This window comes from Perognathus longimembris, chromosome 2 (genome assembly GCF_023159225.1).
Source record: "Perognathus longimembris pacificus isolate PPM17 chromosome 2, ASM2315922v1, whole genome shotgun sequence".
NCBI classification, from domain to species: Eukaryota; Metazoa; Chordata; class Mammalia; order Rodentia; family Heteromyidae; genus Perognathus; species Perognathus longimembris.
Genome location: NC_063162.1, coordinates 129,783,909 through 129,802,171, shown reverse-complemented (window position 1 = coordinate 129,802,171; position 18,263 = coordinate 129,783,909). Strand labels below are relative to the sequence as shown.

At 37.8% G+C, this 18,263-nt stretch overlaps 1 protein-coding gene across 3 annotated transcripts in view; it reads right to left on the bottom strand.

Annotated features, from left to right (window-relative positions):
* Cped1 (cadherin like and PC-esterase domain containing 1) overlaps positions 1-18,263 on the bottom strand; it is a 242,350-nt gene that overhangs the window by 205,222 nt on the left and 18,865 nt on the right. For all 3 annotated transcript variants that reach the window (XM_048340123.1, XM_048340125.1, XM_048340124.1), the window contains one exon: positions 5,813-5,996. In XM_048340123.1, the coding sequence (XP_048196080.1) occupies positions 5,813-5,996 (184 nt within the window). The remainder of the gene's footprint in view (positions 1-5,812; positions 5,997-18,263) is intronic.

Genomic DNA, 18,263 nt, shown 5'->3' with positions numbered 1-18,263 from the left:
TGACAAGAAAGAGAAAAAAACCTACTACTTAGACATTTGGGAAGTTGAAGGGAGGAGCTGTAACTCTGCCTTCTTCCTGAGAGGAAATGTCTATAGTTTTTTCTGTTGTTGCCCTAAGGTGCTTCAATGTCAAAACTAAGCCTAAATTATGGTAACAAAGAGGAAGATCTCGCCAGTAGGGTCTTAATTTTATGCCTCCGTCTTAGTAATTTTTCTATTACATTTATTGCAAGCCATCAAATTCTTTTTTTCTTGGTATTCTATAAATTTACTACACATTTTACTCATTTTTATTTCTATTTAAGATCAAATTTTGGGGCTGGGGATATAGCCTAGTGGCAAGAGTGCCTGCCTCGGATACACGAGGCCCTAGGTTCGATTCCCCAGCACCACATATACAGAAAACAGCCAGAAGTGGCACTGTGGCTCAAATGGCAGAGTGCTAGCCTTGAGCGGGAAGAAGCCAGGGACAGTGCTCAGGCCCTGAGTCCAAGGCCCAGGACTGGCCAAAAAAAAAAAAAAAGATCAAATTTTGAATTGCAAATTTCATTCATGTTTTTTTCTGAATAATTATTTATTTATTGTCAAAGTCATATACAGAGTGGTTACAGTTTCATACATAAGGACTATACAAGAAATGTACCCATCAAAATTTTTTGAATGAGGTTTAAGATATGTATAAAAGTTAAACATCTCAAATCCATGATACAGATAAGTTAATATACAGTTAGTCTACCTATCAGAAACAGAAGCCATTTTTGTAACAGGCCCAGTAGAACAAATATTTATGGTCTATGTTGCAATTCATCAAATTGGTTGTAGAGCAAAATCAGCCAAATATAATATGAAAATTAATAAATATAGCTATGCTACCAAAAAGAAAACTTTATAAAAAACAAGTAGTGAGCTAATTTTGGCCAGGGGATTACAATTTGCCAACTCGGGCAAGAAAAACTGTAAGATTTTCACTTTTTTGTCTTTCTTCAAAATATGTAAATCCTTGAAGTCATGGAAATAAAAGTAATTTGAAACCATTATTGTAACTCCAACTCTGCAGCTTTGCTTGCAGGTTTGTATTTTGTTGCTCGCATGGATTATAATATTCAGAATCTATAAATTCAAGAAGTATTTGGAAGGTGAAAACTTTTGTTCAACATGTTCTTCTCTTCAATTATACAGACACAATTCTAATCCAATGATAAAATCAATCCTGGGTCAACATTCCTTGGACCACTTAGCACATGGATTTCACTCTGGATATTCGTTTTAGCTTTGAGTTTTAGATGCTTTTGCAAAGTATCTATTCTTTCTTAGGCCACAATACACTGCAATACCAACTTAATAAACAGCACATACATAGTAGGAAACAGAATAATTTGATGGTGAATTAAAGATTCACAAATGGAAGGACATAAGATGTATTTTCCCAAATCAGGGGATTGGACAGCCATAAAAGCATGTTTTTATTCCATGGCATTATGCGGCCTCAATTTTGAAAGGACAATTGTCTTGATAGCTGTTCTCAAAATCAACTTAAAGATGCTATAGTGATTTTAAACACCTGCATGGTAAAACATTACGTTGTGTAATGCATGACAGCAAGCAGGCTCTTGAATAATTTTGTTTATAGAATTAATCCTCATAATCATGACTCCTTACCAATATTATTTCCCTTACAATAGCGGTTCCCAAACTATATGTGTAAGAGCCACCTGGGTCGTTTTTCACATATAAAATTCCAGGCCCTATTCCCAGACTACTAAACAAGAGAAAATGTTGGCTTGACTTTGCTTTTTTGCCTCCAGAACTTTGATTCGGTTGGAGAAAGTAGTTAAATCCACACCATGAACTACTCTGAGGGACAAGGTAACAAAGAGTACAAGAAATGTATCCAATGCCTAACGTATGAAACTGTAACCTCTCTGTACATCAGTTTGATAATAAAAATTTGAAAAATAAATAAATAAATAAATAATTCAAAGACTGGGGGATGGGATGGGTAGGGGTAAGATGGGTGGGAATGTTGAAAGGGGTGACACTCATCAGGTGCACTGTATTCATAAACTGCTTTATTAAATAGAAACTCCTTTAAACAACTACTTCAGGATAATAATCAATAAATACAATTAGTTTTTCTTTTTTTAGAAAAAAAAGATGCATTGCATTCACAACCTGACTTCTGGAATTGAAACTTCTTTGTACAACTTCATAAAAATAAATACTTCAATAAAGCATTAAAATGAAAATATCACTATTGCTTTTAACAGAGAAGTAAGGCTCAGAGAACTAAAATCACTTATGATCATATATTCACAGTCCCAAACCCTGTCCCAATAGACATCAGTATTACAACCACAGGATAGAATTATACAGAGGGATATACTTAATATCATGTTCTCATTTAGAAACTGAGATGTAGCCTGGGTTTTACTAAAATGTAGTAGAAAACCTAATAAAAATACAAAATTGCAAAGCTACTCTATCAGTAAATATTATATTTAATAGTAAAATGTCTGTCTGACTTGTGGACCTCTTCATTTTCTCTAATATTTATTCTTTTCTGTCCTAAAAATGTTGTTTTTACAATGTCTTCAAGCTGGGAAAATGCTATGAATACACTAAAGGATGGTGCAAAGCTGTCAGTTGAAGTGATTGGGGTCAAGTTGTGAGTAGAGAGGAAAACAAGGAATGGGTGAGTACACAAAGGAAAGTATACTTTTTGTTTATATTGCTGTGACCGTGAAAGCATTTTATGAACAGATCAACCCTGTACCTGCTTCCTCGGTAGCATAAGTGGGAGTATCTACTTGACTTTTAATGTTATTTTGCCAAAGTACAGGTTAGCAAACAGCAAAATCTGCAATCATAAAAATGAAAGGTATGTGGAATAGGTTGCCAGATTATTCTGAATTGTGTCTGCTCTCAGGACTGCTCTCCTGGGTAGATTAAGTTTAGGTGTGCCCATAGAATTATTACACTGTTGTTGTACACACAGTATGATAACCAGGAGTACATTTGTGATAATAAAACAAAACAAATTCTCTAAGATCCATGTTGCCTGAAAGATTTTTTTTCTTTTTGTATTATGTGCCTCAATACAAACATAATTTGTGGATGAAATTGGTGACCATGGAAAAACAAGCTGTAATTTTCTTTATCACAAATAATCAAATTTCAGGTTAGAATCACAGAAGTGTTTGAATTTGATATTAGGCCTTGGCTGTACATAGTGACAATGACAAAGTCAGTTTCCATACTTATGAATTAGTGAAATGGCTACCCATTCTTGAAGTCTACCTAGGAACAGTAATTTATAAAACAGCACAAAGAAAGCCAAGAAAGAGTTAAGGAGAAGATGTGGGAATGTAGGAAAAGGGCACCACATCAGTGTTTACACTGACAGATGTTGGTGACACCTTGTAGTTATCTTGCCATCCGCCCAGCAACTCCTTGGCTGCCATGTTCTATTGCCTTCTGGCTGTCTTTGCACTTCTTGATATTTGGAAGTTGCAAAGTAATCCTCCATGCTCTTCTTTCTTTCTTTCTTTCTTTCTTTCTTCCTTTCTTTCTTTCTTTCTTTTTTTTAAACTGACCCAAAGATTTCAAGGGAGAAAGAAGATGTAATCCATCTGTTTTACAGCTGGAGAAAATTGAAAATGGAAACTGAATTGATGTTGAAATGCAGAGACAACTCATATTTTATCTACACCAACTCAGGGGCAGCAGGGAGAAGGCCAGAGACAGCAGAATGTTAGACATAGTAGCATGTCATTGAGGCCACTTGATCGTGTGAAACCCCCTCACATGATAGCAAACAGCAGTAAGACAATCCATCACCCCACTCAATTTTAGGTTGACCTCCTAATATGAAACCAGTTGACACAAAGATATAAGGTTTGCAAAGTTTGTTTTCAACTCTCATTAATATTCCAGAGCCGAGGGGGCTGGGAATATGGCCTAGTGGCAAGAGTGCTTGTCTCGTATACATGAAGCCCTGGGTTCAATTCCTCAGCACCACATATATAGAAAGCAGGCAGAAGTGGTGCTGTGGCTCAAGTGGCAGAGTTCTAGCCTTGAGCAAAAAGAAGCCAGGGACAGTGCTCAAGCCCTGAGTCCAAGGCCCAGGACTGGCAAAAAAAAAAAAAAAATCCAGAGCCGACATCTTCCTTTCTATGTTTCTCACTTGATTCTAGAATACCAGTGCTTTAGATATTCATTCTATTCCTGAAGGGATGGGCCCAGTATAGTATTCAAAAGCCTGTGTGTGCAGGAGACCCATACTCTGTGCAAATTAAGACATTCTTCCTTCTCATCCAAGTAGATCTTTGGAGTTCCAGTCCTTCAGAACTTCAATAGAAAAGCAGCTTTCTGATTATGCAGATCACCCTTCTCCAGACCTTCTCAGAAACACTTTTCCAAATCTTTCACCAGCATAAGCCAGCAGGAGTCACCCAATAGAAAAATCAGCATTAAAATTATGACAACGTTGTAACAAGAAAATAATTTGCCACTAGGGCTTGACTACTCTCTCCCAAAGGAAGCTTTTAAAGATCAGCAGTTCATTCAAAATATGTTCCCTTCCCTATTAACAAATAAATAAATAAATAAATAAATAGGCACACTGCCCTTTATATGCACAGCTTCTACATCCATAAGTTCAACCAATCACAAGTGGAAAATATTTTTCAAATATTGCACCTGTATTGACTTTTTTTCTTGTCATTTATTTCATAAATCATGCAACTTAGCACAATCATATAGTATTTGCATTAAATTAGGTATTATAAACAACTTACTTAAAATATTTTGGAAATGTAGGAAGCTATGCTATTTTATACATGAGAAGGGTACCTGTGGGTTACAGTATGTACTTACAGGGTTTCCTGGACCAAATCCCTAAAGATACTGAGGAGAAGTCCTCTGTACATCATTGTAACTTTTCATGATGACAGTTCTATGCAGGATAACAGGGCAAAGGACAAGGACTCCAAGGGGATAAAGAGGAAGAACTCAAACTGGGACATAAGTCTTCTTCTCTATCATACCCTCAGACCCAGCATCAGATACATAATAGATGACTTCAGCTTTTATAGCTTCAATTTCTTCTTCTGAAATCTGAGTGGGATTGGTAGTTCTAAATCATAGTCAGTGGGCCAGAATGAGTGCCATATAAAGTCATGGGTACAGGTTTCAGTATGGCATCTATCCCATGGCTAGTCTTAAGAAACATTTGCTTGCCATTATTTTGGCCCCATTATCTCTGGCCATCTATGCAATTTTAATTTCAAATAACTTGTTTTAAAAAAAGCTTGTTTCTTATTTTTTCTCTTCAAATGATGAAAATAAAAGTACTCAAGGAGTGATGGCATGAATAATAAATATCCTTACTTCTTTCATAGTTAGAGCCATCTGTGAATCACATTTAAGCCTGCTTCTCAATTTCCAGCACATTCTACCAGCAGTCAAATGAAGTAGCAATTTTCTTAAAATATGAAGCAGTTTGGTGTTAGGCAGAATATGTATTCAGGCTCATAAACATAAACATTTTTAATGTAGCACTTAAATATGAACTGTGCAACTCAAAATGCTACAAAAATATAAACAGAAAATAATTTCAGGAATAAATAGGTCTGGCTAAAGAAAAGTTGTGGGAAAGAAATTTAAAGCTCTATTTTTCTATGATATGAGAAAGTTGATCATGTATAAAAAATATTTTTTGTGAAATTGTTTTAGAAGGAGAGAGCAGCTCATGCTTGAAATCATTTACATAGGGTTTCAAGTGACTTTGATAATTGCTTCTTATTATTCTGACCTTGTTCTAGCAGTCGCAGTCCTGGGTCAGCGCTGAGCTTTTCTTCAGTGATGACAACTGTGTAGCCATGATGAGCAAGAACTTCCTGGTACTGCTTCAGCGCCATTTTTCTGTAAGAAGGAGGTTTATAGAGTATGGCTTTTCTGCCATGATGGCCAAAGTGTGCCTCAATTGATTTTTCAATCTAAAAAAAGAAAGAAGACATAAAAATTCAGTATGAAAAATGTCATGCATATTCTTTTATAGTTGTTTTTTTTCCAGAGCTTAGGACAGAATTCGGGGCCTTACACTCCCCCGACAGGCCCACTTCCGCTGAGCTAAATCCCTAGCCCCATCATACATATTCTTGAAGGACATCATAAATGAAAATCAAGAGCCATGCATAGAAGTTATTCTTTACTTTTTTTTCTAGAAATGAAAGACAAATTCACTGCAAGAACGAAAAAGACAAAGATAATCTCATATGTAAGAATGGAATTGTGCATACTGTTATTGAAAGATAAAAAAATTATAGACCATTGGGGCTGGGAATATGGCCTAGTGGTAGAGTGCTCGCCTTGTATCCAGGAGGCCCTAGGTTCGATTCCTCAGCACCACATATATGGAAAAGGCCAAAAGTGGTGCTGTGGCTCAGGTTGGCAGAGTGCTAGCCTTGAGCAAAAAGAAGCCAGGGACAGTGCTCAGGCCCTGAGTTCAAGCCCCAGTACTGGCCAAAAAAAAAAAAAAAATAGACCATTAAGTACAGAGTTCCTTAAGGAAAAACTACATCACAGAAATACAGAGTTCAACTCTAACTGAAAACATAAATTAATAGCAGTGACTGTCATTAATATTGTGCTTTGATAAAAAGAATTCCAGATGCATCGTCTTTAATAGCTATTTTAGATATAAGAGGTAGAGGATACAACTCAGAGAGGATAGTTTTCATGTTGAAACAACATGATCAAGAATAGATAGAGCCGGGCTGGGGATATGGCCTAGTGGCAAGAGTGCCTGCCTCGGATACACGAGGCCCTAGGTTCGATTCCCCAGCACCACATATACAGAAAACGGCCAGAAGCGGCGCTGTGGCTCAAGTGGCAGAGTGCTAGCCTTGAGCGGGAAGAAGCCAGGGACAGTGCTCAGGCCCTGAGTCCAAGGCCCAGGACTGGCCAAAAAAAAAAAAAAAAAAAGAATAGATAGAGCCAAGTGTGGTGACTTGTAATCCTGGCTAATTGGGAGGCATAGAGTGAGAAGACTGCAGATAAACTTCTACCCGAGCCAGCCTAGAATTTTAGACACTATTTAAAATATAATAAAAGCCAACTGGCTCAAGTGATAAGTCACCTGTACATATACCTCAAAAGCAAGTATGAGGCCTTGAGTTCAAATATTCCTCCTACTAAAATATGTCAGGGGAGAATGCTAAGAGACAGTCTAGGAGCTCTTTGAAGATGTACAATAATGTTCCTTATGTTAATTACTGTACAGTAAAACTCAAATGCATGTGTCTTCAAGTGTGAGAAAAGAACTACTGAAGTGTAATAATTCTAGATTCTTCCCACAATAGCTTATGGCTATTGTTCAACTCTAGTTCCTTCCAAAATATTCCAATGTTATCTCTTTTAACAGATTTTTTTCTGAAGTATGTATTTCTATTAGCATTTATGAAGGATATTGCATTTCTTTTTCAGGCAGCTCCTTAAATCACAGACTTGCACTGCTGATATATCTGCCATGTCTGTCCCAGTGCACAATATGCAACATACACTTAACAAAGGAATAATGTATTTACTAAATTAACGCATGGTAGGGTTCTATCAGAATCTTTTTAGGTATGTATAGAAATAAGGTGAAACAGATTTGGAGAGCAACCCTTTGAGGGAAGCAACTATATCTTTGTTGAATATGAACAATTTGCAATTTGAAAGCACAGAGTTTAGCCTAGTGAGGACAGGAGGATGCAAAACGTGAGGCCCAGAATTTGAGTTGTTGCTCATCACCAGCAATATTTATGTCCTCCTTGGTAATATCTTCCTACTGAGAGTTATTTAGACTAGAGAGTCAATATTTGAAAAGTGCTTGAAACACACAGCAAGTGCCATGTATGTGTGGGTTTTTTTATATGTAATAATATATTATAAAGAGGAATGAGTTAAAGAAAGTTTCTAAGTTGAACCCTTCTTGGCACATGCTAATATAAGTACTTACTTTGTGTATGAAAGGATGGCACACTTGCTAATCAAACTGTCTGTATATGGTACTTAGGAAAGCATGCTTGATTAGCTATTTTCCCTTGTTAATGAATATTACAGTGCATTGAGTATGAAGCCATTTAAATTTAAGATTTTACCTGCTAGTTGGGACTTGATTCTCTACCAGTGTCACTTATTGTAATGATAAATTTATAAGGAGTGTTTAACAGGGAGCATAAGTTGACCCTCTGAGAACCAAGCAGTCCTTACAGGCCAAAACAAACAGACAGGCGTCTAGGTGAAAGGGAAAGACAGTGCTTCCAAATATATCAGTGTTACTCAAGCAAAACACACAGCACCCTCACTTCCCTTCTCACATTATGTTCTTGCATAATCACAGGATGATCTTCTCTGTTACTACTGAAATTTCACAGGGGAGGACTGCATTTTAAAACTTAATTTTAATTTTAATTTAGGAAGATACTACCACTCCTTGTCCCCAAGCAGGATCAACTTTTGTGAGATTACTATGACGTCTACTAGTTTATCTTCTATTGACCAAATTCTAAATAAAGTATACTTCCTGGCAGTTTTTTGTAAATAACCTTTGTAATTCAATCTGAAATTATGGGTCACATCTTCAGATTATAGAGAATTAATAGGAAATGTTGTTGTCAGTATAAAATATGTTGTATTAACCTCTAATTCAAACTGTTCTTGTCCTCGTAATATTTATGACATACTGTATCAGCAGAATGGCTCAATACCAAAGGGCAAGAACAGTTTTAGCTGGTCTGATGACAGGTGCACACTGTTTAAGTGCAACAAAAACTATGTGAACGGTTATGTCAACCACACTAGCAAGTGCAGGATTAAAAATGTGAATAGCTGGGGGCTGGGGATATAGCCTAGTGGCAAGAGTGCCTGCCTCGGATACACGAGGCCCTAGGTTCGATTCCCCAGCACCACATATACAGAAAACGGCCAGAAGCGGCGCTGTGGCTCAAGTGGCGGAGTGCTAGCCTTGAGCGGGAAGAAGCCAGGGACAGTGCTCAGGCCCTGAGTCCAAGGCCTGCTAGCCTTGAGCGGGAAGAAGCCAGGGACAGTGCTCAGGCCCTGAGTCCAAGGCCCAGGACTGGCCAAAAAAAAAAAAAAAAATGTGAATAGCTGTGCTTTGGGAAAAAAGAGCTTATGACTTGGTCCTGCAGTTTTGAAGACATGCGTTAGTAGAAGAATGAATTTACCCACTGACCATCACTGCACCTTGACGTGAGATGTGCAACCCAGATGACCAGAATTCAGAAAATAAGCAAGGCTCCTGAACATTCACACTATGATCTCCCAAGTCTCTTCTTGAGAGATTTACAAAATACTTTCACAGAAACCACTTTGCTAGACTTTATGAAAGGTGTTTTGTAACTGCACACTTACTTGTACTGAGAGAACTTCAAACTGTATTTTGTAAACTGTAAAGTAGAGGACAGAATATTATAAATAAACTACTGAGAGGGTTAGATGTAGCAATGTAGGATGGAACTAGAGAAGGATTGGGAATTCTAAATCTGGACTTGATTTCTGTCTCTGTCACTTCATGCTTCATCTACAGGGGAAAGTTTCCTGTTGTGTGTAGAGGAAGGTACAAATCTTAGTTCATAAGGTTGCATTGGATTATGAAAATATCCAGCATAGTGCTGTAATAATAACTGATGCTAAATGTGGGAGTCAAGTTGCATAATAATATTAGATTGTAGTTCTCTATATTAGAAATTCTACGAGCCATTCAACTATCATGGTTTAGTGTCTGTCATAAAAAATGGTTTTTGCAATAAATCACGTATTTCCATATAACCAAATATGTTTCCCACTATAAGCACCATCATATTTTAATGCAGAAATATTTATGTTTGTTTATTATGTATACTATGTTTATTGCCTGAGTCCCTACATTTGGAAATATATATATAGTCTGTTGTGCTCACTTTTTTTCTACCCAAGAACAGCAATGACATTAGAAAGAAAAAGTATTTTTGAATAAATGAAATAAACCATTTTATTCATCAAAGCATAGAATTTTTGTTATGATACTCACAGGAAGTGGTTAAAGCTTTAATCAAGAAATTTGTTTCTATATACTTATAAACTCCAGCAAGTATGATATCATAGAGTTAAATATTCTAACAAAATAATTAACATGCAGTAAAATACTGAATAAAATTAACATTATTAAGATTCTATATTCTTAATTACCTGTAGCATTAAAAAGTCTCAATACAGCAACCACAAAACCAAGAAATAAAATTCTTTTAAGTATTTTAGGGATGAAAAGTAAAATGTACTTTTTTCCACACAACAGAAAGGATTTTGGAGGATTTATTGAGGTAGCTGTGTATTTATGACAGCTATTGATGCTCAAATACAAATCACCAAGTGGACTTCAGCTGTGTGTCATAGATGACTAAAAGGTAATTTGCCTTCTTGGTCCAGACTTTTGGCATTTAAAAAATATTACAGGATCTATCATGGTGAGTTATGTTTTAATTTTTCCACTATAAGAATAAAATACAGATTCTTTTTCCCATTGGTGAAATGTACACTCATTTTAGTGAATGTAGGAACTAAAATGAGACGAGTTTTTCTAGGATTCATGACATATATTAAGTTAATATTTGTCTTATAATTGCATGGCACTTTTGGACCTACACATTTCTGGATATGCAACAGAGCCTTTTAAAAGGATCCTTACCTAAATGAAGCATCAGTGAGCCCTGGTTTGTATCTTAAGTTGATTCTGGCCAATTTCAAGCCCATTGTAGGCTAGCCAAACATTTCCCTGAACTACTCTTTGTTACAAAGCACCTTCAGACTGTGGCACTCTTAAACTATATAAGGTAGATATCTAAACCTTCAAAATCCAACATTAGACACATTCGCTCGTCTGTGAAGTAATAGAGGAGGAAAGCAGTGACGATTCAGTGCTTTATTTGCTTTTCACTGCTGTAACAAAATATGTAAGGGAAATAAGAGGAAAGGTTTATTTTGATTCATGGTTTTAGAAGAGTTGATCTAATATAATTTGTCCCTTTTGCTTTTAGAACTGAGTTAAGGAAGAATCTCATGGTGGAGTCAACATGTCATACAGCAAATTAGCTCACCTCATGATGACAAGGAGTCAGAGAGAGAGAGAGTAGGTAGTGAGGAGGAGCATCTCAGACAGGCTGGGACTAGATATAGCCCTAATGGACCTATTCTCTCCAATAAAATCCTACTTCCTAAATTTCTGTCACCTCCTAATAACTCATCAATGAGTTACGCAATTGATGAGGTCGAATCTATCATTATCCAAACACCTTCCCAAAGTCACTTGCTGAATGCTGCTACATCCAAGACTAAATAATACATGAACCTTTGTCAGACTTTCTATATGCAGACCATAAAAAGACCAAAACTATCCCTAACAGAACTGTGACAAAGCCAACATTGCTGATCTCTCAACCTTCACAATAGCTAATTATATATTATTTGTTAAAAGTCTTTGTCTCCTGATGTTTGGTTCCAAGAGGGTCTAGACATGTCTGCTCCAGCCATGTACATGTAGGTACTGCCAAGATCTAAAGAAGAGGATATTGATGCATGAAGAATAATTGAATAGGTTCACTCATGCAAAATATGAATTCACTATCTATAACATATTCATGTTCTTAATTATTTTACCTAGTATTGGATGAAAAAAAATCCCCTAGAAAAATCTCAATGGAGGCATTATATCTGCATTTCAGTTCACAAAAACATCATGATTTCTCATCAACAAAAACTGTCTCCTCTAATGCATTTCAACTGCTTATTCCAGTAACAACAACTTGGACTTTGTGATTGTCCGTACAGCCCTTCCTCTAAAGTTATGCAATGATATCATCTGTAACCTGATCACACTCATTAGTTTCTATCTTATCTCATTTATGCCACTAATCATGCCCCCTAATCCTCAGTGTTTACTGGACTCCTATTCCTGCAGCCCAGTTTCTGTGATCCAACACTGGTCTCACCCTTCCTGATCCAATGCAGCAATGTTCACTGCATTTACATCACCTTCTGAAAGCAAAATAGCAGACATGGAGGAGCTGGAAACCCCCAGGAGACAAGTCAAACGGACCTCTGCCCTCAACAGAGCAAATCATTCACCACGAAAAGAATGTATGAGCAACTAATTATAATAAGTATGCAAAAACAGGGATATTTGGAGCTAGAGGATGCTGCAGAAACACTGATTTGGGAGACCCAAGGAAGACTGTCCAACATGTGGGCTAGGGATGCAGAGAGTTGCTGGCCACATAACCTGTTGGAAGAAGTCCAGATTAATTCCGCCTCAGCTTCCAGACTCTCACACTCTATGCTTCTTTGTTCAGTTCTCTCACGTGCTCTCTATAGTAACAAAACTGCAGCAACCTTCCAGTTTCTCCATATAACCCTGCCTCTCCAATTACAGAAGACACCAACAAACTAGACAGAAACGCACAGACTTACTCTGTCTCTTCCTTAGATGACTTGTCAGCTGTCCCCAACACAACTAATGCTTCTACTTTTCATTTCCATGAGGGGAAAAAAATCCGAATCCAGTCCTCCTCTTAATAATAGCTAATCCCACTACTTCTTGTTCCACACTGTCCCTACTCCCAGTTACTCAGGTGCCTTTCACCCCAAGTATGTCCTTGCCTCTCAATCCCTAATAGCAATTCCTTTTAGCACCTCCTCCCATATTCCTAATCTCTCTTTCTCTCTCCCTCCATCTTCTAACTCCCATCACTCATTTATTCATTAATTTACCTCTGCTATATTCGACTCATCCAGTAGGGGGAATATGATGCTGGATGATTTTATCCAAGGTCTAATCCTCCCTGAATTTGGTGCTCAGCAGGAGAAGCAATAAACAATCGATATGATGGTAGTGATTATGGTTTGTTTAAAGATGGGAGGAGATCTTTTGGATGACATGGTGCTGTGGCTTGTCTATACTGTTAATGTTGTATATGGAAAGAGAAAGATGGGAATAGAAATTAAATCATGTGGTCCTGGAAAGTCAGCACCATGAGCATTTTTTTTTTATTGTGAGTGACAAATATAGCTGAGTAGACAAGAAATAACTTGCAATGATTTTTTGTTTTTTTGGTCAGTCATGAGGCTCTTGAACTCAGGGCCTGGGCATGGTCCCTGAGATTTTTCCACTCAAAGCTAGTGCTCTAACACATGGAGCTACTTCCAGTTTACTGGTGGTTAAGTGGAGACAAGAATCTCAAGGACTTTCCTGCATTGGCTGGCTTCAAACTGTTCTACTCAGATCTCAGCTTCCTGAGAGACAAGAGCCACTGGCACTTGGCATGATGTTTTATTATTTTTTAAGCAATGCAACATATTACCTTGTAGCTAGTAAAAACATAAGGTTAGTGAATAATCAAGAATATAAAAATTGAGTAAGTTTCTGGTGGTCTTTACAGGTAGGCCCAACTTTGATTCCTTTTATTAAAAATCATAGCATAGCAGGGAAGAAAGAGATGAGCAAACCTTGCTAACCCCAGCAAATGTAGTTGTGTTTCCAGGAACTTCATGTCTGTGAGCTGCTCATGTAGAAAGATGAGAAGCAGCATAGATCTTAAAGACTAAGAGGAATTAAGAAAACAACAACAAAATGAGGAAGCAGAACAGCAATTTTTCCTGGAGTTCCTAACTGGGCCTTTCCATGTCCTGCTGAGGCTGGTGGCTTCCCCATCCTCTTTCTCATTTAGATGCAACCCCCCCACCACACACCACCAATATGGAAGGACTTGGCCTCTCTCTCTTGTTTGTTTCTCCCCAATTGCCCTTGTCTCTCTCTCGTTTTCTTTTTTAGCTATGTTTAAAATCATATAAAGCATGTTTTTCAACCTCTTCTCCAGGATTTCCCTCCCACTAACTCAAGACTTCTTGCCTTGGGATACCACCCACGATGCACAGCTGTGGACCATCGGTTTACTATTTACTGTAATTTTCCAGACATAACAAAACCCCAGCTGAGATGGTAAAAACACAAGAATAGCTGGGAGATGGTTTCCCCGATAGCTTCGTTCAAGATACATATTTTTTTAAGGATTTGATAGAACCTGAAATGTGGAAACCAGAACAGAATACTTAGGTTTTGTTTGTTTGTTTGTTTGTGTGTCTTCTTCACTTTTGAAGCTACTCTATTTTGGAACAAATGAAAACCATTCCTGAGTGTGACTCTCTAGTTTCTCCTTCCTTCTGCCTTGTTCTTTCTCTACAACACTCTTGTCCCTTCCCTGGCCCTCTTCTACCTCAGACACTCACATAGAGCTTACTAGGAGGAGGCAGTTACTGTCTTAGCCACCCACCCAAAGCCCTGGTCACATTTAGAGACCTGCTTCTCCAGCTGAGACTCCTCCTTGCCTTTCCTGCCTACCCAGTGTCAGTCCTAGTTACAGAACATCCTCCATCATGAAAGAAATATGGGACTGACAATGCCCTCTTATGAAATAACAAGCGGAGCACAAGGAGAGACCTTGTTCCTTTGAATCATATAAAAATAATAGCAAGTTTCTGCCCACTGATGGCCTAAACAATAAGTCAATTCAGCAACTCAGCCTTAAAATAGTAAGTCTATACAAAGAGAATGTAATAGAAAAGAGCATCAGAGCCATTACCACACTAATCTCAGTACCTAAGCAGGCACGTAATGGGCCAAACATTTTCATAGATGCCAGACATTTTCAATGTGAGTTGGAGGCATTTCCAGCAACACCCCAAGGCTATCAGAGTTGCAAGTCTCCCTCTCTTTGCTTTTCTCCATTCATTATTGAGTGACATGCCGTAAGAACTAAGTGATGTATTGCACTTTCTTCATCTGCACAGGAACACTATCACCTCTCATTTACTCCATCAGACTAATGCAAGAACCAAAGAGAGAGAGAGAGAGAGAGAGAGAGAGAGGGAGAGACTCAAATCATTTATATAAAAGCCTCTAAGAATATATAGTCCCTTAAAAGATAAGTCTTATTAAGAGGTTACAAGATTTTAAAAAGTCAAATTATGTTTTAAACCTTAAAATGATTAAACATGTTTCCTGTTTATGACTTAGAATGTGTGGTCACCATTGTCTAGTCTTGGCACTTTCCCACAGTATTCGCCTCTTCAATTCCTGAGTTTCTCACTGAATATTCTTTCTCTTCCCTCCATATTCTCACTACAAAGCTTGCTACTCAATTTCTCATCGCCCTTCCTGCTTCTGACCCCAACTGTCCTTCCAGTACTACTGTCCTCTCTCTTGTCATCTCTGCATGGGTCATGAAGGGAGACTATGTGGCAGCCAGCCTGGAATCTCTTTCTGGCATCAGAGTACAAATGTTCTACTCTGGGCAGAGTCCAGCCTAAGGAAACACCTGCCGGATATAAGGTAGAAGTCGGGCCTGAGTTGGGGATTAAGAGATTCACTATCTATCCAGTCACCACTTTTATATCCCCCAGAGAGAAGGATAGGTTTCTCAGCTCACTTTACATGTTTAGTGTTTAGTGTAATCAAGTTCCATGTGGATTACATCTTTCCCTTCTGTCTTTCCCACCACTTGGCATTCAAATCTATATACAGTCCAACTGGATTTTCCCCCAAAATCCAGGTGGTTAGAGATGAATGGTAAACATACCCTCAAGCAGATGCCCCTACAGCTCAAGGCAACTGAGGTCAATTCCCAGTTCTTGTTGAATGCTAAGTTACAGGACACTGGCAACATTGCAAACCCAGTGAAACGATCTTGCCTTTCCTATTCAGGAATCGAAGTGTTCAGTGTAATGGAAGAAAGTGTTAAATATTCCAATCACCACACTCCATTTGAGAGGAATAAGCCAAGTTTTCTAGAGCACCCAGAAAACTCATTCTGTGTTCTTGGTTATTCTGAAGATACACATGGCTGTTCACCATACTGCTTCCTTATCTAGTCATTTTAGTTTGTTAGCCACTACTAGTACACAACTTTAGTTCTCCTTAGGGATGACCTTGGGTAATGCTTTTCCCAGCTTGGCTGAGTCCAATGAACCCTTCTTCTGCTTCCCCTCTGGAAGTCCCACCCAGCCTCGCCTGTTCCTGCTTTCACTGCCAGAAGCTGCCCTATCACACTGACAAAATTCCTCTCAAGACCAGATCTAGAGTTCCCCAAATCACGCACTCATTCTCAAATGTTTAAGTATTATGGCCAACTTCATGTTCCTAAATCAAAACTTGACAGGTGGTGTCAATATGCAGTAATACCAGAACAAAACACTAGTTATCTAATGGTGATATCAGATTTTAAAATGCCTAAACTCATAATCTTTTCTTTAAAGGAGAGACTGTATTGCATCATAGCTTTTGGCTTTCTTCTGTAACCCGCTGCGGGGGTTGGGGAGGGGGAGTTAATTCTTAGAGCATAACAAAAACCACCTAATCTAGATTACTTTAGTCTTATCAATACAGAAGGAGGAGAGGCCATCACTTAAATGGTGGAAGACTTAGATGGTGAGGTTAAATTCTGGATTTCTTATTGCAATCACAAAGGAATTCAAGTGTTGCTGACCACCACTGGGAATTCTATATTGAGCTCACTACTTGAACATATTCTAGATCCCATTCATCCATTCTTTTGACATGGTTTGTGCTAGGAATCATGTAATCTTCATTTCTGCCCTGATCCACTTGTCAGTTATTTATGGGAATGTTTGGTTTTAACTTCTCTTCACCTTACTTCAGAGTGCAGTTGTCTTATTACAAATGCTTTGAGGCTTTGCTAAGAGTGGTTCTGAAAATCATGTGCACAGAATCATGTGCACATCTTTGGGACATGGGCATATTCACATTTTTATTTCAGAAAAGAAATTTCTTATTAAATGGTATTTGTTTCTACTATAATGGGAGATCATTCTAGCTGCTTGAGGTTTATGCATGTGAAAGAACATGTACACTTTATATCTCTCCAACAAGTAAAGTTCATTCAAAGCAAAGGAAGTATTCTTTTAACATTCCTTTGCAAGAAACATAGGAAGCATTCCTCCTTTGCCTTCATCTTTATGCACTCTTCCACAAGCCACAGGATATTTATTCCAAATATATCTGCTTTAAATAGTCAAGGTAGTTGAAAACAAAAAGTTTGAAAAAGGTTTACTCTGTACAGTGAGGAGTTTCCGATGCATTATAAAATAGTTCTTGAAGTATTAATAAGTGAAAGAACGAAGGGAAACCCACTAGAAATCATTTCTGCCCCCAAATATGTCCAATAGGAAACACACTGCTCCATAGGAAAGCCATCTTTCTCACTGATGCTTTGTGAAGGTCAATAAGTTTCTTTACAGCTGCAGAAAAGTTAATTTCCTGTTCCATTTTTTTTTTCTGGAACATTTGTGCACTTTGGCTAAATTAATGTTAGATTTTCCACTAGGGAAGAAGCAGACTTAAGGCTGAAACTATTGGAATGTTATTATACTTCCTATTGCTTGTTAAAGAAACAGTGAAACATCCAAATGAAACTCAATTATGACAGCACAATTTTACACTTCTACTAGTATTTTGAAATATAACTTTATAACCTGACATCTGTATGGCATAATACACCATCATTTTTAATGGAAAAAAAAGAGGATATTTCTTGTAACTACATTTATGGTGCACATTATGCATTCTTTTCCCTAGAGAGGCCAATTGCATGCGAATATTTTCATGATGCTTTCCTTTGGAATACAATCATTTAGTTCCCCAACCTTTATTATCTCAATACTTTTCAAAGTACTCTCAGCTAGAGTGTATAATTTGATCCCATTGCAACAGATATTTCCATCTCTAAGACATAGGAAACTCAAATCACTTGTCCACGACAGCTCATCACCAGTATGGAGATCAGTCTCCCCATTTCGGTGCCTAATAACATTCTTTCACTTTCACTTTCAGGGATTAAAGGGGTCAAAGCAGGATCTGTTTCAGATACAGGTCGTTTGGGGATATTTTTCAAGATATCTATGTGACTTCCCCCAAAACCACACATCTTTTCCTATACCCAAACAAATATGACACACCAGAAATAGTACTGTTTAAGTAACTCTAATTTTCTTCTTATAGACCATTCACTATCACAGTTTTCCCATCCATGACTCTCCTTTCATGTATTGGCGACTTAATCCCAGTTTTCTGTCTCAGACATATTCTCAAGGTTCTTACAACACCAGACGGTAGTTTCAGTCTGTCAATATCAGCAGTGGCCCGGTTACATTAG